A 26,121-nucleotide genomic window follows, 5' to 3' on the forward strand; every position below is an offset into this window, starting at 1 on the left:
TGAGGGAGCCGCGGGGCACGCTGGGAGTTGTAGTCCGAGAGCGGCAATCCCGGTGCGCGGGGCCTGCACGGAAGCGCTTCCGGTCGGGCCGGAAGTTCCGGTCGCGGCCTGGCCCGGTGCGCGGCGGCGGCGCGGCCTCCAGCCCGGTGCTGCCATGGCGGACGTGACCGCGCGGAGCCTGCAGTACGAGTACAAGGCGGTGAGTGCGGCCCCGCGGCCTCCCCCGCATCACGGGCCCCTCTAAACCCCCCCCCCCGGGCCCGGGTCCCCCCGCCAGAGCGGCCCGTTGGAGGCGCGCTCGGTGTAACGGCGCTTTACCGGGGCCGGGAGCGGGTTTTAAGGCTAAAAATTCTAGTTTAAGGGTTTTTCCGGTCCTTTTTCCCCTTTCAAGCGGGACTTGCCGGTACCGGGAGGTAACGGAGCAGCTTAAACTCTAAACCCGCGCCTGGTGGGGGGGCATTAAATAATCTCTCAGTTCGTTAAAATGCAAATTTATTTGTGTATCGAGCAACTCGGAGCGTGTTGGGTTAAAGGGATTGCGTGGGGGGACCCCATGGGGGAGCCAGGCCCCCAAATCAGCCCCACAACTGGGACCGAGGGCTCTAGATCAGCCCCACGGTGGGATCTTGAGCCCCAAATCAGCCCCAAGGGGGGACCCACAGCCCCGAGACAGCCCCACATTGGGAGCAAAGGCCCCAAATCAGCCCCACGACAGAACCCACGGCCCTAAATCAGCCCCATGGTGAAACCTGTGGCCCTAAATGAGCACCACAATGGGACCCACAGCCCCAAATCAGCCCCACGGCAAGACCCATGGCTCAAAATCAGCCCCACGATGGGACCCAGGGCTCCAAATCAGCCTCATGGGGGGACCCGCGGCCTTAAATCAGCACCATGGTGCAACCCAGGGCCCCAGATCAGCCCCACGTTGGGACCCAGAGCCCCAAATCAGCCCCACATTGGGACCCAGAGCCCCAAATCAGCCCCATGATGGGACCCAGAGCCCTAAATCAGCCCCATGGGGGGGACACAGGGCCCAGAATCAGCCCCATAGTGGGATCCGTGGCCCCAAATCAGCCCCACAGTGGGGCCCATAGCCCTAAATCAGCCCTGGGGGGGAACCCAGGACCCCAAATCAGCCCCACAGCGAGACTCACAGCCCCAAATAGCCCCCAAATCAGCCACACGGTGGGACCCAGGGCCCCAAATCAGCCCCACAGCGAGACCCATGGCCCTAAATCATCCCCACTGTGCGATCCCAGGCCCCAAATCAGCCCCACGGTGGGACCGACGGACCCGAATCTGCCCCACAGTGGGATCTGTGGCCCCAAATCATCCCCACAGCAGGACCCACAGCCTTAAATTAGCCCCACGGCGGGACCCAGGGCCCAAATCACCCCCTTCTCTCCCCTTTCCCAGAACTCCAACCTTGTTCTCCAAGCCGACCGCTCGCTGATTGACCGGACACGGCGCGATGAGCCCACCGGGGAGGTCCTGTCACTGGTGGGGAAGCTGGAGGGGACGCGCATGGGGGACAAGGCGCAGAGAACCAAACCCCAGATGCAGGAGGAGCGACGAGCCAAGTGAGTGCGAGACGTGTCTTTTCAGAAAAAAACACTCCGGGGATTTAATCTTTCATTCCTGTCTTTGAATAGCGCGGCTTTGGTTTGTTTTAGGGCTATAAATGAGGTAGAATTTGATGGTTTGGGGAATATTTTGTAGTGGAAAATGTCTTGGTGTGGGGATGCGGATTAAATCTGCCAGCCTGGAAGATGCAGGGATGTTGTCACTTTCTCCATGTTAAGAAACTAAAATTGAAGGGAGAAAATTAAAAATATGTATTTTACTCCTTCATTTTTTAAATAAAAGCGACTAGTCGTAGCTCTCCTCCCGTCCCCTCTCCACAGGAGACGCAAGCGCGACGAGGACAGACACGACATCAACAAGATGAAGGGTTACACGCTGCTCTCCGAGGGCATCGACGAGATGGTGGGGATCATCTACAAACCCAAAACCAAGGAGACTCGTGAGACATACGAGGTGTTGCTGAGCTTCATTCAGGCGGCTCTGGGGGACCAGGTGAGGACGGGGACGCTGGGAGAGGGTTCGAAGTCTGAAAGATCCATCTCTTGGAGGTTTTAGTTGTCAGTCGACAATTTGTTGGGCGACAGCGGCTCAATATGAGGCAGCGTGTGCCCAGGTGGCCAAGAGGCCACCAGCATCCTGGCTTGTGTCACCACCAGTGTGGCCAGGGGGACTGGGGTGGTGACCGAACCCTGTGCTGGGCACTGGGGAGGCCAAACCGCGAATCCTGGGGGCAGTTCTGGGCCACTCAGCTCAGGGCTCAGAATGGCAGCACCAAAATCACCTCAGGGCTCAAAATTGCGGCACCAGGGGCACCAAAATCACCTCAAAACACAAAATGACGGCCAGAGGGGTGGTGGGATCACCTCATGAAAGCCCTTGAGGTGCTGGAGTGAGTTGAGAGAAGGGAACGGAGCTGGGGAAGGGGCTGGAGCACAAGTGTGATGGGAACGGCTGAGGGACCTGGGGGATTCAGCTGGAGAACAGGAGCTGAGGGGAGACCTTCTGATCTCTGAACTGCCTGAAAGGAGCTCGGAGCCAGAGGGGGTCGGGCTCTGCTCCCCAGGAACAAGCGCCAGGACCAGAGGAAACAGCCTCAAGTTGCGCCTGGGGAGACTGAGGTTGGATCTGGGGAACAATTTCTTCCCAAAAGGGCTGTGGGGCATTGGAACAGGCTGCCCAGGGCAGTGCTGGAGTCACCATCCCTGGAGGGGTTGGACAGACGGAGATGAGGTTCTCAGGGACATGGGGTGCGTTAACAGTTGGACTCGATCTTCAAGATCTTCTCCAACCAAAATAATTCTCTGATTCTCTGTTATTCCTCCCACAGCCGCGCGACATCCTTTGTGGAGCGGCCGACGAGGTGCTGGCGGTGCTGAAGAACGAGAAGCTGCGCGACAAGGAGCGGCGCAAGGAGATCGATCTGCTGCTGGGACAGACTGACGACACCCGCTACCACGTGCTGGTGAACCTGGGCAAGAAAATCACGGATTACGGTGGAGACAAAGAAATCCAGAACATGGGTAAGGGAAGGTTTTGTCGTGGGCTGTGACCTCTTGGATGGGGCAGGCATAAAATCGGGTTATTTTTTGTGAAATCCAGCCCTACCCTGGGGTCACGTTTACACACAGAGAAGCCAGAAAAACATTTGGAGAGTTTTCAAGCCCCAAACTCCTGTTTCTTTTCATCTTTTTGGATGCGCGGAGGTGTGGGCGGGCGTGTGGATCTGTCGACCTTCCATGTGGCATCCAGATTTCCTGATTGATTAATTGCCCTTTTCCTTTGCAGACGACAACATCGACGAGACCTATGGGGTGAACGTCCAGTTCGAGTCCGATGAGGAGGTACGAGCCCTGCGGTATTTCTGCCAGGAAGGAGAAGCTGGATTATTTTAGCTCCCATTTCCTGGCTTGGGGAGGATTTGTTGCTTATCTTGTTAATCCCAGGCTTAACGTGAGTCAGTGGGATGGAAAGCAGATGGTGATATTTCGATCTTGTGGGGGAAACTTGACATATCAGGAGGAAAAGAGACGTTCAGATGCTCTGGTTTTGCAGAAATGCTCCCTGGGATTGTGTTTTGGGAGAGGCTGAGAGAACGATAAAAGGGAGAAATATGAGATTATTTGAGCCACTGGCAAAATCTCTGTAAAGAGTGGAAAAAATCCCATCATGTGGCACTTTACCTTGACAACAGCGTAGTTTACCTGTGAAAAACCCAAACCTGGCTGTTTCCCCTCAGGAACGAGCTGTCAGATTATTCATTTCTGTTGAGGAAAAGCTTCTCTTTGATGTTTCCAAAAGCTGCTCACTAGAATTTTGCTCTCGACAGGAAGGCGATGAGGACATTTACGGCGAAGTGCGCGACGAGGCGTCTGACGATGACATGGAGGGGGACGAAGCCGTCGTCCGCTGCACCCTCTCAGCCAACGTGAGTCACCCAGGAACACAACAAAGCGTTTTTGGGGTGGTTTGGAGGAGAATTGTGGATCCTGGGGGTCTGTGGATGGAGTTTGGGGGTGGAGAGGAGCCTCGAAGCTGTTGTCTGCAAGGCCAAAATTAATATTAATGTAATTAACAGGTCCGGCAGCTGCATGGTTGCATCTGTGGGTCTCTGGCTCGAGAGAGGCCCCAAACACTTGCTCCACACCACAAACCTCACGTGCCTGCTTTCCCCTCTCAGAAAAATAACATTTTTATGGGACTTTTCCTCCAGCTCGTGGCCTCGGGTGAGCTGATGAGTTCCAAGAAGAAGGATCTGCACCCTCGCGACATCGACGCCTTTTGGCTGCAGCGGCAGCTCAGCCGGTTCTACGACGACGCCATCGTTTCGCAGAAGAAGGCGGATGAAGTGCTGGAGATCCTGAAGGTCGGTGGCCGCCTCACAATACCCAGCTGAAAACCAGGAATTTAAATCCCAAATAACTTGTTCCTTACGTTTTTTTTTCAAATTTAACCACTAAACACAATTGTGGATACGCTGTATTTGCCAATAAGATGGGCCTAGTCTTGATTTGCAGAGGATTCTTTTTCTGAGGGGAAGGCAGTTGGGTTTTTGTTGGCGTTTGCTGTGACATCACCCTAAGTCGGGTCTGTTTTCCTGTTAATTTTGGTGCTGATGCTTGTGACGCGCTGGGGAAGAAAGGGAATCACCGAGGGTGGGATTTTAACCTGAATCGGGCGCCTGGTTTTGCGTTTAGCTGCGGTTTAGCTCCGCTGAGCTCGGTTCTGCGCCAAGCGGGGATTCCTGTCCCATAGGACGTGGATTTAACGAGTCTTTCCTCGTTTCTCCTCCTCCCAGACTGCGAGCGATGACCGCGAATGTGAGAACCAGCTCGTTCTGCTCCTGGGCTTCAACACCTTCGACTTCATTAAAGTTCTGCGGCAACACCGCATGATGAGTGAGTGACTTTCACCTTTAATCCTCCCGCCTTGTTTCTTTGCCATTCTGACGCGATTCTAACCCAACCCCAGGCTTTTTAACCATAATCAGCGCTGCTTTGTGATGCTTCGCTCCCTTTTTTTGCTTCAATCAACCCTAACCTCGTCTGTTATCTTTTCATTTCATTTTCTCAGTTCTATACTGCACTTTGCTGGCCAGCGCGCAGAGCGAGGCAGAAAAAGAGAGGATAATGGGGAAGATGGAAGCGGATCCCGAGCTGTCCAAGTTCTTGTATCAGCTGCACGAGACGGAGAAGGAGGATCTGATCCGGGTGAGGCGGGATGGGAGGAAGAATCGCCGGATTCCTTTGCTCTTCATGAGAGAGGAGCCGCTGACTCAGCTGGGATCGCAAAACCCTGGGAAATGTCACTGAGATTCAGCTGAGAGGGCGATTTATTCACCACTTCTTATTTTTCGAGTTGCTCCACTGTCTGCTTTCCCAGGAAAACGGCAATAGCCACAAGTTTTATGTTTTTTTGCCGCGGTTAAGTGTTTTGTAACAGCGCTGGGTCACCTCTGGGTCTCCTGGATGTCACGCTCAGCACAATAAATCACTCTGGTCACCTCCAACCAGCACCTAATTTCTGGGGTTGGAACGTGACACTTGAGATTCATTTGCCTTTGGGTGACAGCAGTTCCCTGACTGATCTGGGAGTTGTTTTTTTGAGGGGATAACACCATATCCCTGCTTTTTTGCTAGAAAAAACGCGGTTACGTTGATGTGAGGGGCCAGTTTGGCATCTCTGTGTTTGAGGAGTGCTGCTGGCTGGGTTTTTGCCGGGGCGCTGAAGGTTTCTGCATCTTCACGCCCCGTTTCCTTCTCTCTGCTCTCCTGGAAAGCAGATTTACATCCTGGCCCTGGAGACACTGATTTCTAGTCCCAAAAATTATTGTTTCTGGTTACGTGAATGCCTGTCTTTGACAGAAATTGCAACTTGCGGCCCTCTGGCCATGCAGAGTCGCCGGTGTTTGATGGGAGAGCCTGACTGACCATGCAGGAGGTTCAGCAGCTCTTCCCCGGCGCTGAATTCTCATTTCTCATCTCTCATCTCTTCGCAGGAGGAACGTTCTCGGCGGGAGCGCGTCCGTCAGTCCCGCATGGACACAGACTTGGAGACCATGGATCTGGACCAAGGAGGGGAGGTAAAGCTCTTTGAAATCATCCGTTCCTAATCCTTCTTACAAGCAGCGCAAAAAGAGAACGTGAAGCGACACGGGCAGGAAAATATCGATAATAAGCCTCTGATGTGTGAAAGAGGCATTTGCCAGTTTGACGCAGTCACTTTTCCTTTGGTCCCAGGGTGAAAATGGCAAGAAAATGTTCTCTAATTCTTTCCCTTTGCTGTTTCCAGGCGCTGGCTCCCCGGCAGGTGCTGGATTTGGAGGATCTGGTCTTTGCCCAAGGGAGTCACTTCATGGCCAACAAGCGCTGCCAGCTCCCCGACGGCTCCTTCCGCCGCCAGCGCAAGGGCTACGAGGAGGTTCACGTGCCGGCGCTGAAACCAAAGCCCTTTGGCTCCGAAGAGGTCGGTGACCTGATTGTGTCCCCTGTCCCCCTGTCCCGGGCACTGGGGAGGCCAAACCTCAAATCCTGGGAGCAGTTTTGGGCCTCTCAAGCCAAGAAAGACCTTGAGGTGCTGGAGTGAGTTCAGCAAAGGAAAAATTAGGAAAACTTCCAGGAAACTGGACGGTGCTGTGAGTAACCTGATCTGGGTGAAGATGTCCCTGCTCATGGCCTTGATGAGCTTTGAAGGTCCCTTCAACCCAAACCTGTTTTTTAATTGCTTGATTTATTGCTAATACCGTGACAGACGCTTCCCGTGTTGATGTGGCTTTGATGTGGCTCTGAACGCCCTCTCAGATTTCTCGCAGAACCGTTATTTTAAGTGGAGAGATTTCACGTGGCCGAAGCGGGTTCCTGATTTCTGGTTTCTCGCTTCTGGATTGTGTATCCTGGGCGGGTGGTTTGTGTCTCGGGGTTTCCCCACCCCCTTCAGCTGCTTTGCTGAGCCCTGGGCTCTGTTTTTGCTCCGTCTTTGCTGTGTGGGCTGCAGTTCTGGCTGATCTGTGGTGAGAAATTGCTTCTTTTGATCAGCGCAGGCAGCGGAAATGTGGTCTGAGCTGCCCCATCATGTGGACATGGCGGGGATTTGCTTTTCAGATGGCGTAGCCAACTGCGACTTGTACTAATTAGAGCGCACGAGCTTCATTTGATCTTCCCCAACCTGCTCCACGATCCCTGGGCACGAGGCTTTTTTTCCTGCCCATCTGGAGACAACACGACCCTTGTTCTCCCCAGGGCGTCTCTGAGGTCTCACGTACGCCCTGCAGCCTGCGAGGTACTGAAACAAAGGCACCGAACTTGATATTTTCCTTTTTTTTTTCTTATTTTCAGCAATTGGTTTCTGTAGAAAAATTACCCAAATACGCCCAGGCTGGATTTGAGGGGTTTAAAACACTGAACCGTATTCAGAGCAAACTCTACCGCGCGGCGCTGGAGTCGGATGAGAACCTGCTGCTGTGCGCTCCCACGGTAAGGAGCCTGAAATTTGGGGAGTTCCAGAAGGATTATTTTTTTGGCAGGGCACAGATATGACCCTAACCGGTTCTGCTTGTGTCCTAGGGTGCTGGGAAGACCAACGTGGCGCTCATGTGCATGTTGCGAGAAATCGGGAAGCACATTAATATAGACGGAACCATCAACGTGGACGAGTTCAAGATTATCTACATCGCGCCCATGAGGTCCCTGGTGCAGGAGATGGTGGGCAGCTTCGGGAAGGTGAGGAGAGGGTTGGTCCTGGCCCTGCTTGAGCTGGAGGTTGGGGAAGATGAGATTTATTGTGATGATTTCCTAATGTGACGCTTGGAGGAGGACTGAAGCTTTGAGACAGGATGAGTTTGGGTGTGCCGTTAATTTCTGTGTGGTCGGCACTCACTGAGCTCTGAATGTGTCGATATCGGCTTTGGGTGTCAGCGTGGGCTGTGAAATCAGAGAATCAGAATTGTTTTGGTTGGAAAAGACCTTGAAGATCGAGTCCACCCATAACCCACCCCTCGCACTGCCCCATGTCCCTGAGAACCTCATCTCCGTCTGTTCAACCCCTCCAGGGATGGTGACTCCACCACTGCCCTGGGCAGCCTGTTCCAATGCCCAACAGCCCTTGTGTGAATAAATTATCCCAAATTTCCAACCTCAACCTCCCCTGGTGCAACTTGAGGCCATTTCCTCTTGTCCTATTCCAGGTCCCTCAGCCGCTCCCATCACAATTGTGCTCCAGCCCCTTCCCCAGCTCTGTTCCCTTCTCTCAACTCCCTCCAGCACCTCAGTTCATGTGTTTCTTCCAGCGTTACAGCAGGATGAGCGTAAAACCCTCTCTGAGCATCTCAGGGCTGTGCTGCTCTAACACCACCCCAGAAAACACCCATTTTACCCAATTTAAATCACCTCTGGATTTCCTCCTAGCGCCTGGCGAGTTATGGCATCAACGTGGCCGAGCTGACAGGGGATCACCAGCTGTGCAAGGAGGAGATCAGCGCTACCCAGATCATCGTCTGCACCCCGGAGAAGTGGGATATCATCACCCGCAAGGGAGGAGAACGTACCTACACCCAGCTGGTGCGGCTGGTCATCCTGGTGAGCGACCTGCAAAGCCCCGGCACCGAGGACGGGGACGATGGTGGGAGCTTTGCCGTCTGTTTTTGCAGTTTCCGAATGCGTGTTAACGGTTGATGATGTGTCTGGTGCTTGGTTGCGGAGAGACTCTGGCTGGGATGAGTGTCCTTCAGTCCGCACAAGCATGTTTGCTTATAAATTAAACCAAAAAGGGGTGAATCGAGCAGATTTAGAGCGGGATAACTCTGTTTTTTCTCTTTAGGATGAGATTCACCTCCTGCACGATGACCGAGGCCCCGTCCTGGAGTCTTTGGTGGCCAGAGCCATCCGCAACATCGAGATGACGCAGGAGGACGTGAGGCTGGTCGGTTTGAGCGCCACCCTCCCCAACTACGAGGACGTGGCCACGTTCCTGAGGGTGGACCCGGCCAAGGGCTTGTTCTATTTCGATAACAGGTACTGTGAAAAGCTGCAAGAGATTTTGGATGATCAGCTGGTGGGGAGCGGTTGTTTTGTGGGAAATGTGTCTGTCAGATGGTGCTGGGGGCTCACTGGAGCTTCATTCTGCTCTCAACACGCATTTATTTACTCTTAAATGTGATAATAAATGCATATTTAGGACTAGAGCGGTTAAATACAGCCTCAAAATGTGTGCCAGGGTTCCGGCGTGGTTGTATTTGCAGGAAGGTGCTTTAGAGAAGGCGGAGAAACTCTTCCGTACTTGCGTACTGCATGGGATGTTTGAGGGAAGCCTAAAATAGGATTATGGTTGTTCCTGGAACACCTTTTTTATTCCTTGACTTTGTGCGGATCGCAGGAAATAGGAATTGAGGTTACCAACCCGTCGTGTTTAATTGAACCAGAACAGGAGATGTCAAATCTCTGACTAAATTGAGGCACAAACGACATGTGTCACGTTCGGTGGCGCAAAACACAGGCTGCCTTTTGACGGGACCTTTGTCTCTCGGTTTCTCTGTTCCTCTGGTTTTTTATTTACTTGGGTTTTTTTCTCACAGCTTCCGTCCGGTGCCCCTGGAGCAGACCTATGTGGGTATCACCGAGAAGAAAGCGATCAAACGCTTCCAGATCATGAACGAGATTGTTTATGAGAAGATTATGGAGCACGCGGGAAAGAACCAGGTTTGATACTTGATTTTATTGTTCCTGACACGCTTAATCCCAGTTCGTGTCTCTTGCTGGTGACACTCTTTGGAGCTGCAGTGGAGAAGAGGGTGGGTTTGGGTTGTCGATGCTGAGAGAGGAAGAAAGGCGGGTTTTCTCTCTGATTAATAAATGACCCGTCCTTTTGGGAGGAGAGAGGGACCTGGGGGTTCAGCTGGAGAACAGGAGCTGAGGGGAGACCTTCTGATCTCTGAACTGCCTGAAAGGAGCTTGGAGCCAGGGGGGGTCGGGCTCTGCTCCCCAGGAACAAGCGCCAGGACCAGAGGAAACGGCCTCAAGTTGCGCCAGGGGAGGTTGAGGTTGGATCTGGGGAACAATTTCTTCCCCAAAGGGCTGTGGGGCATTGGAACAGGCTGCCCAGGGCAGTGCTGGAGTCACCATCCCTGGAGGGGTTGAACAGATGGAGATGAGGTTCTCAGGGACAGGGGGCAGTGCCAGGGGTGGGTTATGAGTGGACTCAATGATCTTCAAGGTCTTTTCCAACCAAAACGATTCTGTGATTCTCTGATTCCTCTCTCAGTGATGGCTCAATCTGTTTTTTACCAGGTGCTGGTGTTCGTTCACTCCAGGAAGGAGACCGGCAAGACCGCCCGGGCCATCAGGGACATGTGCCTGGAGAAAGACACCCTGGGCCTGTTCCTGCGGGAGGGCTCGGCCTCCACCGAGGTCCTGCGCACCGAAGCCGAGCAGTGCAAGGTACCTGTTCCGACACAGTGACAGCACCAGCGCAGCCACCAAGATTCCGCTGGTTCAGTGCATTTTCGCAGCTTTTCCTCTAGAATACGCGCTACCTTCTTGTTGCTTCTTTTCCCCCCGGTGTTACTCGGGTAGAAAATGCAGAGCTGGTTGTGTTTCTGCTGCAGAACCTGGAGCTGAAGGACCTTCTCCCTTACGGCTTTGCCATCCACCACGCTGGGATGACGCGCGTGGACCGGACGCTGGTGGAGGATCTGTTTGCTGACAAGCACATTCAGGTGAGCCACACTTCCCAGGAGGGGCTGCATATTTATTTGCCGTTGTTATTTCACAAAAAACCCACTTGAGCCATGTTTTCCAAGTTTCAAAATCGAGAGGATTGAGCGTAGCCAACCCCCATCCTGCTCAGCTGAAGCTGGTGCTTGACTTTTATGTAAGAAATAGAAACAAAAAGCACATGGCTGGGAGGAGAGAGGGCAAAACCTTCTCCCCTAGGCCTGGCTTTGTGTTTTAAGCTAGAGGCCTGTCCCAGAGCAGGCCGTCTCCTCCACACTTGCCCCTTTGGAAAAACCCCATTCACAAAGTTTCCTGGCAATTATAAACGTAATTATAAAAGGATTTTCTGAGGGTCATGCAGTGAGCTGGGGAATTTGGGCCAAGATTTTGCTCTTCATCCAATTTCCTGTGCTGAGCTATGAAGACAGTCACAGTTCTCAGTCTTTGTCCCTTTTCTGCATGTCTCTAATGTCAGGACCAGCATTTTAGACCCGTTTTTTTCCCTAGGAAGCAGCTTTGACGGCTGTTTTGCTCCCGCAGGTGCTGGTCTCCACAGCCACGCTGGCCTGGGGCGTCAACCTCCCCGCTCACACCGTCATCATCAAGGGGACGCAGGTTTACAGCCCCGAGAAGGGACGCTGGACCGAGCTGGGCGCTCTGGACATTCTGCAGGTGAAGTTCTGGGGACACAGATGCTGCCGGGATGCAGGGTGGGATTTTTTCTTTCCTGCCGAGCTGCTTTTGAGATCTGATTTTGTATTTTCTCAGTGCGGTTGCTCCCTGCTCTCTGCTGTCAAACCGTGAGAGCAGAGAAACAGATCAGTAGAAGGACAAATAATTCCTCTCTCAGTATCTTGCCCAGACACATCTGAGATATTTATATGTCTCCTCCCAGCTAGAACTAACACCAGCCTGAGCGATCTGGCAAAAAACCCCCAGGACACAACAGCGAAGAGAAATTGCCAAAACTTCTACATTTTGCTGACCTCAGCTTCTTGTTTTCAGATGCTGGGGCGTGCCGGGAGGCCGCAGTACGACACCAAAGGAGAGGGGATCCTCATCACGTCCCACGGTGAGCTGCAGTATTACCTGTCCCTGCTCAACCAGCAGCTCCCCATCGAAAGTCAGATGGTGTCCAAGCTCCCGGACATGCTGAACGCGGAGACAGTGCTCGGCAACGTCCAGAACGCAAAGGCGAGTTTCGGTCTTTGCTTTCCATGCCCTTTGTTGCACACCAAGAGCTGGTGGGAGTTGCGGGGGCTGCAGGATGATCTGTGGTGGGGAAAGACACCGTTGTCATACAAAAGCAAAGAAACTTGCAACGTTTGGTGCCTGGGAGCAAATTTTTAAGAGATTTGGAAAGGCTGCAAGAGCTATCAGGTTGTAGGGCTGGCTGGTGGGAAGATGTTTCTGTAATTCAGAACAGATAAAGTTCTCCACGTGGAGAAGGACACTGGGGAAAACTCTGCACATGGAGGGTGGGTTTTTTTTGTTTTTAATTCCTTAATATTTTACTGGTACTGGAGAAGAGTTGTGTGTGGCTCTGGTTTAATGTGACCTTCTCGCTCTCTGAACTGCCTGAAAGGAGGTTGGAGCCAGGGGGGGTCAGGCTCTGCTCGCAAGGAACAAGTGCCAGAACCAGAAGAAGTGGCCTCAAGTTGCGCCAGGGGAGGTTGAGGTTGAAAATTTAGGATAATTTCTTCCCCAAAGGGCTGTGGGGCATTGGAACAGGCTGCCCAGGGCAGTGGTGGAGTCACCATCCCTGGAGGGTTAAACAGACGCGGAGATGATGTTCTCAGGGACATGGGTGGCGGAACGGGTGGACTCGAAGATTTTAAGGCTCCTTTCCAATCAAAATGATTCTGTGTCCTATGTGAGTTCTGGGAGCACTGGGCTCTGCCCCGGAGCATCGTTCCTGCTCGCCCTGCGCCACGTTCGTCGGCTCTGACCCGTGTTGGTGTTTCCTCAGGACGCGGTGAACTGGCTGGGCTACACCTACCTGTACATCCGCATGCTGCGCTCCCCCACGCTCTACGGCATCTCCCACGACGATCTCAAGGGGGATCCGCTGCTGGACCAGCGCCGCCTGGACCTGGTTCACACCGCAGCCCTCATGCTGGACAAGAACAACCTGGTGAAGTACGACAAGAAGACGGGGAATTTCCAGGTGAGACCTGGAGAAGGTGCTGTGACCCGCAGAGCTGGACAGGAGCAGCCTCTGGCTAGGAGAAGGGATGCAAGAAGCATCTTACTGATTAAATACAGATCCCAAAGTGTGTTTTGTCATTCAAACCTGTCGTTGGGCACGTCTGTGGCTCCAGGGAGCTGTTTGCCGGCATAAAACCCGACCCTCAGCCTGTTGCTGTTGCATTTGCTGCTGCCTCTTAAGCAAATTCACATTCTCGTTGCTCCGGAGGCAGCGAGATGAGAAAGGGAAGGCTGGGATGGATGGGATTGTGTGCCAGATAAAGCAGCTTTCCTGGATGATTTTTAGCCTGAGAGTCATTGTTTATTTTGCTGGAGGCGTCTCCCCAGCCGCGGCCTCGTTCCTCTCCAGCATCTCCCATCTGTGCCATGAACAGCCAGGTGTTTTTCTGCCGCCTGACCCTGTCCGTTGTCCTTGTGGCAGGTGACGGAGCTGGGCCGCATCGCCAGCCACTACTACATCACCAACGACACCGTGCAAACCTACAACCAGCTCCTGAAACCCACCCTGAGCGAAATCGAGCTGTTCCGCGTCTTCTCGCTCTCCTCAGAGTTCAGGAACATCACCGTGAGGGAGGTGCGGAGCCAAAACCCATTCCCAGCGATGCTGCGGGAGAAGAGGGGCCCTTCTCATCTCTCCTGCTTTGGTTTTTTTTTGCAGGAGGAGAAGCTTGAGCTTCAAAAATTGCTGGAGCGCGTTCCTATCCCAGTGAAGGAGAGCATCGAGGAGCCCAGTGCCAAGGTGAGCGCTGCCTGTCCCTTCGATGGGACTTTTCTGCCTGTTTCGAGGGGAACAGTCATGATAAGTGCCATTTTTGGGGGGGGATTTCTGTTCTCCTCCCTCTGCGGGACATTCTGGGCTGCGTCAAAGATGCTCAAAGAGCTGCAGGTGCTTCTTCCTGCAGCACAGGACAATCAGACCCCTTGATGGCATCTGTCCCACCTCAGAGCCCCCTGGGATCGCGTGCCGGTGCGAAGGGCGCTGAGAATCTCTTCTCCTTCCCCAGATCAACGTGCTCCTCCAGGCTTTCATCTCCCAGCTGAAGCTGGAAGGCTTCGCTCTCATGGCAGACATGGTGTACGTCACCCAGGTGAGCGAGGAAACGCGGCGGGGGCTTCGCTCTTTCCCCTCGCGTGCGCGCAATCCAGCCACGTCTCAGTCTCAGACAACTATTTGTACCTCGAAAATTGAGTTCGTGGCTAGAAATGGCTTTGAAAATCACTTGAGCTGTGAGCAGTGAGGTCTGAGCTCTGTCAGAGTGGGAATTAGATCTTCATTGCAGTCTCTAATTTGTAATCAAAAAGATTCGGCGCTGGAGAACTACAGTGTAGGCCAAGTTCCCAAGGCTAGTAGTCAAGTAATTCCTCCACCCATCCGTGTTTGAAGTGAAGGTCCTTTAATTCAATAAAGAGCAATTATAAGAAGGATGGGGAAGGACTTTTACCAGGGCTTGGGGTGATAGCACAAGGTGTAACGGTTTTAAATTGAAAAAGAGGAAGATTTGAGCTCGATATAAAGAAGAATTTTTTACAATGAGGGTGGTGAGACACTGGAATAAGCTTCCCAGAGGAGCTGTGGGTGGAAGTGCTTAAATTCCTGTTGGACAGGGCTCTGAGCAACCTGATCTGGGTGAAGATGTCCCTGCTCATAGCAGGGGTTGGACTGGATCTTTAGAAGGTCCCTTCCCACCCAAACTATTTTATTCTCCTGCGGCTGTGCAGGAAAATGGTCGGGAAAGAAGGAAGAGTTGGATGTGACGCTGTTCTCTGTCCCGCAGTCCGCAGGGCGGCTGATGCGCGCCATCTTCGAGATCGTCCTCAACCGCGGCTGGGCCCAGCTCACCGACAAGACCCTTAACCTCTGCAAGATGATCGACAAACGCATGTGAGTGAGGGCCGGGAGTTAATTTCTGGCCGCAGGCTGGAGGAGACGCTTCGGCGAGCTCTGTAGGGATGGGGAAGGAGAAAACTCGTGCCTGTCCGGGTGGAAAGGAGCCGCCGAGGGCTGGTTTTTGACAGCGGGAGGAGCCTCGGTGCTCTGGAGGCTCCGTCTCTCTTGTTTCTGGGGTTGTGTGACGCCGCAGTGTCCTGGCAGGTGGCAATCCATGTGTCCTCTGCGCCAGTTCAAGAAGCTGCCTGAAGAAGTGGTGAAGAAAATCGAGAAGAAGAATTTCCCCTTCGAGCGACTCTACGACTTGAACCATAACGAAATAGGTACGGAAATGCAGACAAGTGTGTCGGGAGAAGGCGTCTGCCTCTTCGCTGTCCTCTGCCATGTTTTCATCCAGAAAATAGCAGGTTTTGCCAGTTGGATTGTGCAGAGGCTTTTCCCTGACACCCTCCAGCTGCTCCGATCACCGATAATAAATACCATTCGTTTTGGGAGCTGTTGGTCACCCCATTATCCATCTGTCCTGACAGCAGCACCTCTGTGTTGCAGGGGAACTGATCCGCATGCCCAAAATGGGGAAAACGATCCACAAATACGTTCACCTGTTCCCAAAACTGGAGCTCTCGGTCCACTTGCAGCCTATTACCCGCTCCACACTGAAAGTCGAGCTCACCATCGCCCCCGACTTCCAATGGGACGAAAAGGTGAGTGGAATGGCGAAATATCGCCGGGATAAACACTGTGCCGTGGGAGGAGAACAATTCTGGGGCAGGATTGCTGTGGGAGACACAGAAAGGGGAGATCTGGACTCACACGGAGGTAACGGCCGCCCTGGCGCAGGTTCACGGTTCGTCCGAAGCTTTCTGGATCCTGGTGGAGGACGTGGACAGCGAGGTGATCCTGCACCACGAGTATTTCCTGCTGAAAGCCAAGTATGCGCAGGACGAGCACCTCGTCACCTTCTTCGTGCCCGTGTTCGAGCCGTTGCCCCCGCAGTATTTCATCCGGGTGGTCTCCGACCGCTGGCTCTGTAAGTCTCATTTCTCCCGCTGGGAGAGCTCAGAGATTAAACTCTTTTAAGTGCTTTTGGAGATTAAAATGGGGGGTTTTGTGTGTGTCTGCCAGCCTGCGAGACCCAGCTGCCCGTTTCATTCCGCCACCTGATCCTCCCGGAGAAATACCCTCCTCCCACTGAGCTGCTGGACCTGCAGCCGCTGCCCGTCTCGGCTCTGCGGAACAGCGCCTTCGAGAGCCTCTACCAGGACAAGTTCCCTTTCTTCAACCCCATCCAGACCCAGGGTGGGTATTGCCTCCCCAAACTGCCATCCTTTTGGTGTTTGCCTTTGATTTTTGGGGTTTATTCACTTCATGTGAGGAGCTTCTGCAGCAAATATTATATCCCCTCTGCTCCACTGGCTTGACGGCTTGAAATATTCCCCTGCGGGCCAGAGTATCTTTGATATTCTGTTGCAGACTAGAACTTGTTTTGCTCAGTGAATCCCGGACTAAAACTCTTAAACAGCCTTTTCTGTAGCAACTCCTTGTATGAACTGAGTCCGGGCTGGGATTTCCCTGCCCGTTTCTAAAGCTTTGATAGAAATGCGTGGAGATTTTGCTCAAACCGCTCCCTTCTGCGTTGTCCCTCTATCCCCAGTGTTTAACACCGTTTACAACAGCGACGACAACGTCTTTGTGGGTGCCCCCACGGGAAGCGGAAAGACCATTTGTGCCGAATTCGCCATCCTGAGGATGCTGCTCCAGAACTCAGAGGGACGCTGTGTGTACATCACCCCCATGGAGGCCCTGGCAGAGCAGGTGGGCCCGGAATCTTGGGCAGAACTGAAACTTAAGCCCGGCTTAAATTTGCTTCCTCATCCCCGTTTCATTTTTCCTCATCCCTTCTTTGCTGTCACATTCCTTAGGATGAACCCAGAGTCTTTTGATTAATTGTGGTCCCTCTGAGGGAGCGAAAAGACACCGTCCCACTGCCAATCTACTGATTTTATTGTGTGTCTCCAGAGATCTGGCAGGATTTGTTCTTAATTTGAGTTTGACAACAGCATTTTTGCGTTTTTGCCAGGTCTTCTTGGACTGGTACGAAAAATTCCAGGAGCGTCTCAATAAGAAAGTGGTTTTGCTGACGGGGGAGACCAGCACTGACCTGAAGCTGCTGGGCAAAGGCAACATCATCATCAGCACCCCTGAGAAATGGGACATCCTCTCGCGACGCTGGAAACAGCGCAAGAACGTCCAGAATGTCAACCTCTTCATTGTGGACGAAGTGCATCTCATCGGGGGTGAAAATGGGGTGAGTTATTCTTCGGGAAGCTCCAGATCTCCGCGGGTGATGGCGCTGGGGCTGGAGCGGCCAGAGATCGGCCAGGAAAAGCGCGGAGAGCTCTGCATCCTCTCCTGTTCCTGCTCCAACCTGTTTTCTCCGTCGTGCAGCCGGTGCTGGAGGTCATCTGCTCCCGCATGCGCTACATCTCCTCCCAAATCGAGCGGCCCATCCGCATCGTGGCCCTCAGCTCGTCCCTGTCCAACGCCAAGGATGTGGCTCACTGGCTGGGCTGCAGCGCCACCTCCACCTTCAACTTCCACCCCAACGTCCGCCCCGTGCCCCTGGAGCTGCACATCCAGGTAAAAATTTGGGGTAAAATCACCTCCTTGCCCTCCCGCCCGCTCTCCACACCGCGGTGGGCTCACCATCCTTGGAGGGGTTGAACAGACATGGAGATGAGGTTCTCAGGGACATGGGGCAGTGCCGGGGGTGGGGGAATGCTTGGACTCGATGATTTTGAGGGGCTTTTCCACCTGAAAGGATTCTATAATTCTCTGATTCTTCCCCCGCAGGGCTTCAACATCAGCCACACGCAGACTCGCCTGCTCTCCATGGCCAAGCCCGTCTACCACGCCATCATGAAGCACTCGCCCAAGAAGCCCGTCATCGTTTTCGTCCCGTCCCGCAAGCAGACGCGCCTCACGGCCATCAACATCCTCACCACGTGCGCCTCGGACGTCCAGCGGCAAAGGTAACAGTGCTGCGGCCCGAGTCCCTCCTCCCACTGAGGCAGGGACACGTTTTTTTGTCCGTTTTGCCAGGCCGAGGGACAGCTACTGATGGAAAATGGTCTCTTGGATGCGACATCGAAGCGGGACAGGTGTCAGCGAACTCTTTCCCTCCCCGGTAGGTTCCTGCACTGCGCGGAGAAGGATCTGGTGCCCTACCTGGACAAGTTGAACGACAACACGCTGAAGGAGACGCTGGTGAACGGCGTGGGCTACCTGCACGAGGGGCTGACCCCCATGGAGCGGCGAGTGGTGGAGCAGCTCTTCAGCTCCGGTGAGCTTGGTGGCACAAGGACACACAAGATCTACCCGTAAACCCTTTTCTCCGGCGCTTGCGCAAGCTTCATGTCGCTTCTCTGCCTCAAGCGTCCAAAAATCAGTGATCTTCATCTTCCCCATCTCTCCTGGACCTCTCTTTTTGCTGAAACTCCAAATCTTTCTCCCCAACCCCGATTTCTGCGGGCTGACTCCTCTCCTCATGCCTCTCGCAGGCGCGGTTCAGGTGATGGTGGCTTCGCGCAGCCTCTGCTGGGGTATGAACATCGCCGCTCACCTCGTCATCATCATGGACACGCAGTACTACAACGGCAAGATCCATGCGTGAGTGCGGTAACGCCGCGGGGAAACGACATCCTGATCCCCACGGGCTTCGTTCCCCGTCTGGGAACGGCAGGAGGGTGGCTGTGGCTTTCCCCGCAGCTTCGTTAACACTCTCTCTGTGTTGCAGGTACGTGGATTACCCCATCTACGACGTCCTGCAGATGGTGGGTCACGCCAACCGCCCGCTGCAGGACGATGAGGGCCGTTGTGTCATCATGTGCCAGGGATCCAAGAAGGTGGGTGACAAGCAGGGCACTTTTTTTTGCCCTGAAAATGTCTTCTGCTCACGGCATGGATTTTTTTCTCCCAGGCTGATTTATAACCCTCACTCCAAGCTGTTCTCCAGGATTTTGGATTTATTTATCCCTTTCTGTAGGATTTCTTCAAGAAATTCCTCTATGAGCCCCTGCCAGTGGAGTCGCACTTGGACCACTGCATGCACGATCACTTCAACGCCGAGATCGTCACTAAGACCATCGAAAACAAGCAGGACGCGGTGGATTATCTCACCTGGACCTTCCTCTATCGCAGGATGACACAGAATCCCAACTACTACAACCTGCAAGGTGAGCGGGGAGGGTCTGCATGGGTGGATACGGGCTCAGAGGATGTTTGGGACCCTCTGTCTCTGCGCTCTGCTTTTTCAAGAGCAATTTTTCTCCGTTTTGGGGAATTTCTGAGCCTTGCTACAACCTGTCCCCGCAGGTGTGTCCCACAGGCACCTTTCGGATCATCTCTCCGAGCTGGTGGAACAGACCCTGAGCGACCTGGAGCAATCCAAGTGCATCAGCATCGAGGACGAGATGGATGTGGCTCCCCTGAACCTGGGCATGATCGCTGCCTACTACTACATCAACTACACCACCATCGGTAAGGGACGGGGACTCCTCACTGTCCCCTCCCTGTGTCACCTTGAAGGGAGACCTTATTGCAGCCTTTCCAGACTTAAAAAAGGCCAATAAGAAAGATGGGGACAGACTTTTGAGCGGGGCCTGTTGCGATGGGACAAAGGGTGATGGTTTTAATCTAAAGAAGAGGAGATTTAGGTTAAATATAAGAAATTGTTGCCCCTGAGGGTGGTGAGACCCTGTCCCATGTCACCCAGAGAGGTGGTGGATGCCCCATCCCTGGAGACATCCCAGGCCAGGCTGGATGGGGCTTTGAGCAACCTGAGCTGGTGAAGATGTCCCTGCTCATGGCCTAGATGAGTTTAAAAGGTCCTTTCCAACCCAAATGTTACAATTCTTGCACCGTGGGGTTTAATGCCACCTGCTTTTCCCTCTCCACCTTTCCCCAGAGCTCTTCAGCATGTCCCTCAACGCCAAAACCAAAGTGCGAGGGCTGATTGAAATCATCTCCAACGCTGCCGAGTACGAGAACATCCCCATCCGGCACCACGAGGACAATTTGCTGCGGCAGGCGAGTGTCACCGTGTCACATCTGGGTTCCCGCAGGGTTGGGAGAAGGATCCTGCCCGTTTTTCTACTGATGGGTTTATCATTTCTCCCTGCAGCTGGCCCAAAAAGTTCCCCACAAGCTCACCAACCCCAAATTCAACGATCCCCATGTCAAGACCAACCTCCTGCTGCAGGCTCACCTGTCGCGCATGCAGCTGAGCGCCGAGCTGCAGTCGGACACCGAGGAGATCCTCAGCAAGGTACGAGGGGACAGAGGGGACCTGCCTGTGGCCCTGCGCCGCGGCACCGCCTTGTGTCACCTCTTGAGCTGTCCCCGTCCCTCCCGCACAGGCCATCCGGCTCATCCAAGCCTGCGTGGACGTGTTGTCCAGCAACGGGTGGCTCAGCCCCGCGCTGGCCGCCATGGAGCTGGCGCAGATGGTGACACAGGCCATGTGGTCCAAGGATTCCTACCTCAAGCAGCTGCCGCACTTCACCTCCGAGCACATCAAACGCTGCACGGACAAGGTAAAATGTGGAGGAGGGAAGCACCGTGGTCCTGCTCTCACCCGTTGAGGAGCCCCCAGGGCGGAAGTGACGCGAATCAGAGTATTGTTTTGGGTGGAAAAGCCCCTTGAGCTCATCGAGTCCAACCTCGCCCCATCCCAACCCCTTGACAAGACTCATTGTAGAGGAAGATACAAGTTTTCCCTAAAGATTGAACCCAGAACCTCCCTGCAGAACCAGCTCTGCCTCTGAGTCAATGGAAAAACCTTTAATACGATTAATTTAATACATATTGAGTCCTAAAGGCAGCGAGGGAAATCTCAACACAAGCGGTGTTTCCCTCTCAGGCAAAAAAATGAGGGTTGGAGGGTGACAACAAAGACATTTCCTACCTGGATGAAGCGATCGCTGCTTTGCAAAGGGAGTTTTGCGGTGGGGACTCAGCATTTAATGGAAAACGAGAGATTTTCCTCTGAGAATTGTAGCTATCTTACGTGAGAAATGAAGGGGATGGATTTAAATGGTGGTAACAGACAAATTAAGATAAATGAGCAAAAGGAGATGACCTTGATATCACTCCGAGATGGTAAATGACCGACGAGGTCGTGGTGTCCTCGTATTTTCATCGCAAAACCAGGATCTTAACAGTCATTTACCATCTCGGAGTGACTTTAAGGCACCACCTGGTATCTTCAGCTCTGCAGTTGTTCAAAGTACTTGCTGTTTTGAACAAATACTTGCTAAAATTTAATGCTGCCTGATACAAAATGTTACCCTCTCTGGGGCAGTTGGTCTGGATGATGTTGTAGGTCCCTTCCAACTGAAACAGTCTCTTCTCTTCCTCCTTCTCCTTCTCCTTCTCTTCTCTTCTCTTCCTCCTCTTTTCTCTCCTCTTTTCTCCCTTTTTTTCTCTCCTCTTTCCTCTCTTGCTTTTCTCTTTTCACTCTCTCTTTTCTCACTTTTCTGTTTCTTCTCTCTTCTCCCTCCTCTCTTTCTCTCTCTTTCTCTCTCTCTCTCTTTCTCTCTCTCTCTCTCTCTCTTTCTCTCTCTCTTTCTCTCTCTCTTTCTCTCTCTTTCTCTCTCTCTCTCTCTCTCTGTCTCTCTGTCTCTCTTTCTCTCTCTTTCTCTCTCTCTCTGTCTCTCTCTGTCTCTCTTTCTCTGTCTCTCTTCTCTCTCCTCTCTCTTCTCTCTCCCTTCTCTCTCCCTTCTCTCTCCCTTCTCTCTCCCTTCTCTCTCCCTTCTCTCTCCCTTCTCTCTCCCTTCTCTCTCCTCTCTCTCTTCTTTTTCCCTCTTTTCTCCCTTTTCCCTTTTTTCTTCTCCTCCTCCTCCTGTTCTTCTCTTCCTTCTCTTTTCTCCTCTCTTCTCTCTTTTTTTCTCTTTTTTCTTCTCCTCCTCCTCTTTTACTTCTCCCTCTCCTTCTCTTCTCCCTGGCAGGGGGTGGAGAGCGTCTTCGACATCATGGAGATGGAGGACGAGGACCGCAACGCCCTCCTCCAGCTCTCGGATGCCCAGATCGCCGACGTCGCTCGGTTCTGTAACCGCTACCCCAACATCGAGCTCTCCTACGAGGTGGTGGAGAAGGACAGTATCCGCAGGTGAGGCGGGGGGGACAGCGCGGTCCCCTGGGTGCTGTCCTGTCACCGGGTGGGGACATGGGGACGCTCTGACCCTCGGTTTTGGTGGTTCTGGCGCAGCGGGGGGCCCGTGGTGGTGCTGGTGCAGCTGGAGCGTGAGGAGGAGGTCACCGGACCCGTCATCGCTCCCCTGTTCCCCCAGGTATGTAACGATGACACCGGGGTGACAAAAGTGTCACGGGGGGGTCGTCCCGCTGTCCCCAGCCTGTTCACTCTTTATCTCTCCGGCAGAAACGCGAGGAGGGTTGGTGGGTGGTGATCGGCGACTCCAAATCCAACAGCCTCATCTCCATCAAGCGCCTGACGCTGCAGCAGAAAGCCAAGGTGAGCGGGAGCGGACGCGGGGACACTGCGGGGGGACACAGACGGGCGCCCGCTGTCCCCTCGGCCACCCCAACCCCGTTTCTCCCTCTCCCCTTTAGGTGAAGCTGGATTTTGTGGCCCCGGCCACGGGGACGCACAACTACACCCTGTATTTCATGAGTGATGCCTACATGGGCTGCGACCAGGAGTACAAGTTCAGCGTCGATGTGAAGGAGGCGGAAAGCGACAGCGAGTCCGACTGACGAGCATCCCCCCGAATTTCAGCCACCGAACCCCAGCCCCAGTAGCGCTTGTGTCACCTCTTTGTCGCTTCTCTGTATTTTCCTTTTATTTGTTTCCCCTGTTTTTTTAAGGTGTTGACGCTTTGTACAGTGGGTTTTTTTTCAGATGGGAGCTGCACGTGGAATAAATCGTGAGACCCATTTTGCTCCTGAGTCTGGGGGTGGGAAATTGGGGACAAAACAGGCACAAACGCCTCCACTTTGATCCCCCAACTCACCGAGGAGCTCCATGCCTCAAAAAAAGTTCATTAGCAGAATTAATTAAGGTGGGTTTGGCTCGGTAGCCGTTTCTGGGAGCGCAGGAGTGGCGCTAAACGCTTCCTGCGAGGCACAAAATCTGCTCCCCGGGGGGTTTGTCCCTCAGTGTCGCATCCTAGAGCACCCGCACCCCGTTCCACACACCCCAAAAGGAAAAGCCGGAGGTTTTAGGCAGGAGAACACAAATTTATTGAGCGTGGGGCAGAAGGAGCTGGGAGCAAGTCCCGCCGCGTCCGCTAAAGCCAACTGGGTCCTGGTGGTGCCAAAAAGTCCAACCTGTGGTGAGGAGGAGGTCGAAGGGTTGGATTGAAAGCCCTCAGCAGATTTCGGGGCGCTGGTACTTCCAGAAGGCGATCTCCCCGTCGTCGCTGCACGACGCCAGCAGCCCCGGCTCCTTGGGGTTCCAGGCGACGCAGTTGACGTCCTGCGAGTGCGCACGGGGGATGTGGGCGGCCAGAACGAAGGTGGGCTGGTGCGGGGCAGAGGACGCGCTCTCCTCGAACACGCGGATGGCATCGTCCCCACAGGCCGTGGCCAGAGCCCCGGTGAGGTGGCACCTGCAGGGGACACAGCGCTGGAGTGACCCGCACCAAGAAAACGGAGCCGGTGGGGGGGTCAGATGCCAATTCGGGTCACTCACCAGGACACGTCGTAGATGGTTCTGGAGTGGTAACCGGAGAGGGTGCAGACGCATTTCCAGGTGGGGTCGTTGCCGCTGCAGCTCACACCTGGATGAGAGAATAACTTGGGGTCCCTGCCCGCGCTTCCCCAGTGGGTTAGAGAATCGTTTTGGGCGGAAAAGACCTTTAAAATCATCGAGTCCAACCGTTAACCCAACCCCTGTCCCTGAGAATCGCATCTCCGTCTGTCCAACCCCTCCAGGGATGGTGACTCCACCACTGCCCTGGGCAGCCTGTTCCAATGCCCCACAGCCCTTTGGGGAAGAAATTGTTCCCCACATCCAACCTCAACCTCCCCTGGCGCAACTTGAGGCCATTTCCTCTGGTCCTGGCGCTTGTTCCTGGGGAGCAGAGCCCGACCCCCCCTGGCTCCAAGCTCCTTTCAGGCAGTTCAGAGATCAGAAGGTCTCCCCTCAGCTCCTGTTCTCCAGCTGAACCCCCAGCTCCCTCAGCCGCTCCCATCACACTTGTGCTCCAGCCCCTTCCCCAGCTCCGTTCCCTTCTCTCAACTCGCTCCAGCACCTCAAGCTCCTTCTTAGCGTGAGGGACCCAAAACTGCCCCCAGGATTCGCACTTTGGCCTCCCCAGTGCCCAGCACAGGGACAGTCACCGACCTCTTCCCCCTGCCCACACTCAGGAGCCGTTCCACACCCTGTGGCTCGCAGGACGGGCCACCGGCCTCACCTTCCTCGTTGCCCGGCTCGTAGCGGCGCCAGATGCGCACGGTTTTGTCGTCGCTGCAGGACGCCAGGCGCTCGCCGCTGCGGTCGAAGGCCACGCTCCACACGGTGGACTCGTGTCCCTCCAGCGTGGCGCAGCACACCCAGTCGTCCTCCTCCTCCTGGTACAGCTTCACCGTGTCGTCGTAGCTGGCCGAGGCCAGGAGCTGCGGGGACACGGGTGTCACGGGGCGCCCGTCACCTGCGGTTTGAGGTTGATGAAGTGGGAATAGGGTTTAGGGTGGACACTGGAGTGAAACCCCCGTGTTTTTACCTCCTGGTTGGGGTGCCAGACCACGTGCTTGACGTCCTGCGTGTGGGAGTTGAGGACGCTGACGCACTCGTACTCCTCCTCCTCATCCACTGCGGGGATAAAACCCTCACGGTGAGGACAGAGGAGGCTTTGGGGGGTTGGGGACAGCCCCCAGTGTCCCTCCCAGCCCCGCCAGCTCTCCCCTCACCTTCCCAGACCCAGACGCTCTTGTCACGGCTGCAGGTGGCGAGCAGGGTGCCCGAGGGCGCCCAGGCCACAGACTTCACCTCGTTCTCATGTCCCTCCAGTGTGGTGACGCACTGTGGGGGGACAGCAGCAGCTGTGGGGGGTGTTGGGGGCCACAGGGGGGTGTTTTTTGGAGGGGGGTCTCACCTCAAACCCATCCTCTTGCCTCTTCCAGATGCAGGTGGTGGCGTCGAAGCTGGCGGAGGCCAGGAAGGAGCCGCAGGGCGACCAGGCCACCCTGCGCACCGTGCGCTGGTGCCCCTCGCCCAGCACCGCCCGGCACGACCAGCCAGTGCCTGGGGACAGCGGGGACACGAGGACAGGGGCTCCAAACCACGCCCCGCCCAGAAACCACGCCCTGCTCCAAAACCACGCCCCCGCTCCAAACCACGCCCCTGGCTACAAACCACGCCCTGCTCCAAAACCACGCCCCCGCTCCAAACCACGCCCCTGGCTACAAACCACGCCCTGCTCCAAAACCACGCCCCCAATCCAAACCACGCCCCTGCTCCAAACCACGCCCCTGCTCCAAACCGCACCCCCTCCTCCAAACCGCACCCCCTCCTCCAAACCACACCCCCCTCCAAACCACGCCCCCTTCTCCAAACCACGCCCCATCCAGAAACCACGCCCTGCTCCAAAACCACGCCCCCAATCCAAACCACGCCTCACCAAGAAACCTCGCCCTGCTCCAAAACCACGCCCCCGCTCCAAACCACGCCCCCAAACACGCCCCTCCTCCAAACCACGCCCTGCTCCAAAACCACGCCCCTTCCCCCAAAAGCCCCGCCTCCTGCGAGCGGCCCCGCCCACACCGACCCCCGGGTCCCGCCCCCTCCCCATTATCCCTCGCAGCCCTCCTAGCCCCGCCCCCTCATCGCAGCCCCTCCCTAATCGCCTCTATGACCCCGCCCACTCCCCAGCCCCTCCCCCTTTGCCCCGTAGCCCCGCCCCCTCACCGGCTCCCTCCCCTATTGGTTCTCCGCCCCCGCCCCCCCCCCGGCACTTTTAGCCCCGCCCCAATCGAGCCCCCACCGCACCTCGGCCCCGCCCCTGCCGCCCCCCGCTCACCTTCCCGCCCCCACAGCCGGATCACCCGGTCCCCGCCGCACGACGCCAACAACCCCCCGCCGGGGCTCCAGGCCAGGAACCAGCACCGCGAATCGGGGTGTCCGGGGACCCTCCCCAGCAGCTCCAGCGCCTCCTTCATGCCGCCCCTCGCCGCCACGCACGCTGACGTCAGCGCGCCGGAAGCGGAAGCGGGGTC

General features: G+C 54.9%; 2 protein-coding genes across 2 annotated transcripts; one reads left to right on the plus strand and one right to left on the minus strand.

The window, feature by feature from the left end:
- The first annotated feature begins 82 nt into the window (after positions 1–82).
- On the plus strand, positions 83–22,829 carry SNRNP200 (small nuclear ribonucleoprotein U5 subunit 200). The gene is made up of 45 exons (XM_065651606.1): positions 83–199; positions 1,420–1,583; positions 1,908–2,079; positions 2,915–3,107; positions 3,373–3,428; positions 3,914–4,012; positions 4,298–4,450; positions 4,883–4,982; positions 5,158–5,294; positions 6,083–6,166; positions 6,376–6,549; positions 7,419–7,556; positions 7,647–7,802; positions 8,487–8,657; positions 8,899–9,092; positions 9,653–9,776; positions 10,365–10,514; positions 10,682–10,792; positions 11,331–11,462; positions 11,796–11,984; positions 12,760–12,957; positions 13,420–13,572; positions 13,657–13,737; positions 14,003–14,086; positions 14,774–14,880; positions 15,091–15,209; positions 15,436–15,590; positions 15,727–15,916; positions 16,012–16,185; positions 16,541–16,701; positions 16,967–17,194; positions 17,335–17,526; positions 17,740–17,918; positions 18,078–18,229; positions 18,447–18,555; positions 18,683–18,791; positions 18,932–19,121; positions 19,261–19,425; positions 19,853–19,974; positions 20,069–20,212; positions 20,304–20,480; positions 21,894–22,054; positions 22,154–22,235; positions 22,325–22,417; positions 22,516–22,829. The coding sequence occupies exons 1-45, from the start codon at positions 155–157 to the stop codon at positions 22,657–22,659; spliced, it is 6,411 nt and encodes a 2,136-aa protein (XP_065507678.1). The 5' UTR covers positions 83–154; the 3' UTR covers positions 22,660–22,829.
- A 292-nt stretch (positions 22,830–23,121) lies between these two features.
- On the minus strand, positions 23,122–26,079 carry CIAO1 (cytosolic iron-sulfur assembly component 1). Its single transcript, XM_065651713.1, has 7 exons — positions 25,926–26,079; positions 25,002–25,150; positions 24,817–24,928; positions 24,630–24,718; positions 24,321–24,522; positions 23,597–23,684; positions 23,122–23,513 (listed from the first exon to the last, which is right to left on the minus strand). The coding sequence occupies exons 1-7, from the start codon at positions 26,062–26,064 to the stop codon at positions 23,273–23,275; spliced, it is 1,020 nt and encodes a 339-aa protein (XP_065507785.1). The 5' UTR covers positions 26,065–26,079; the 3' UTR covers positions 23,122–23,272.
- Between the last annotated feature and the right edge of the window lie 42 nt (positions 26,080–26,121).

The sequence above is a fragment of the Caloenas nicobarica genome, chromosome 25 (assembly GCF_036013445.1).
Source record: "Caloenas nicobarica isolate bCalNic1 chromosome 25, bCalNic1.hap1, whole genome shotgun sequence".
Lineage (NCBI taxonomy): Eukaryota > Metazoa > Chordata > Aves > Columbiformes > Columbidae > Caloenas > Caloenas nicobarica.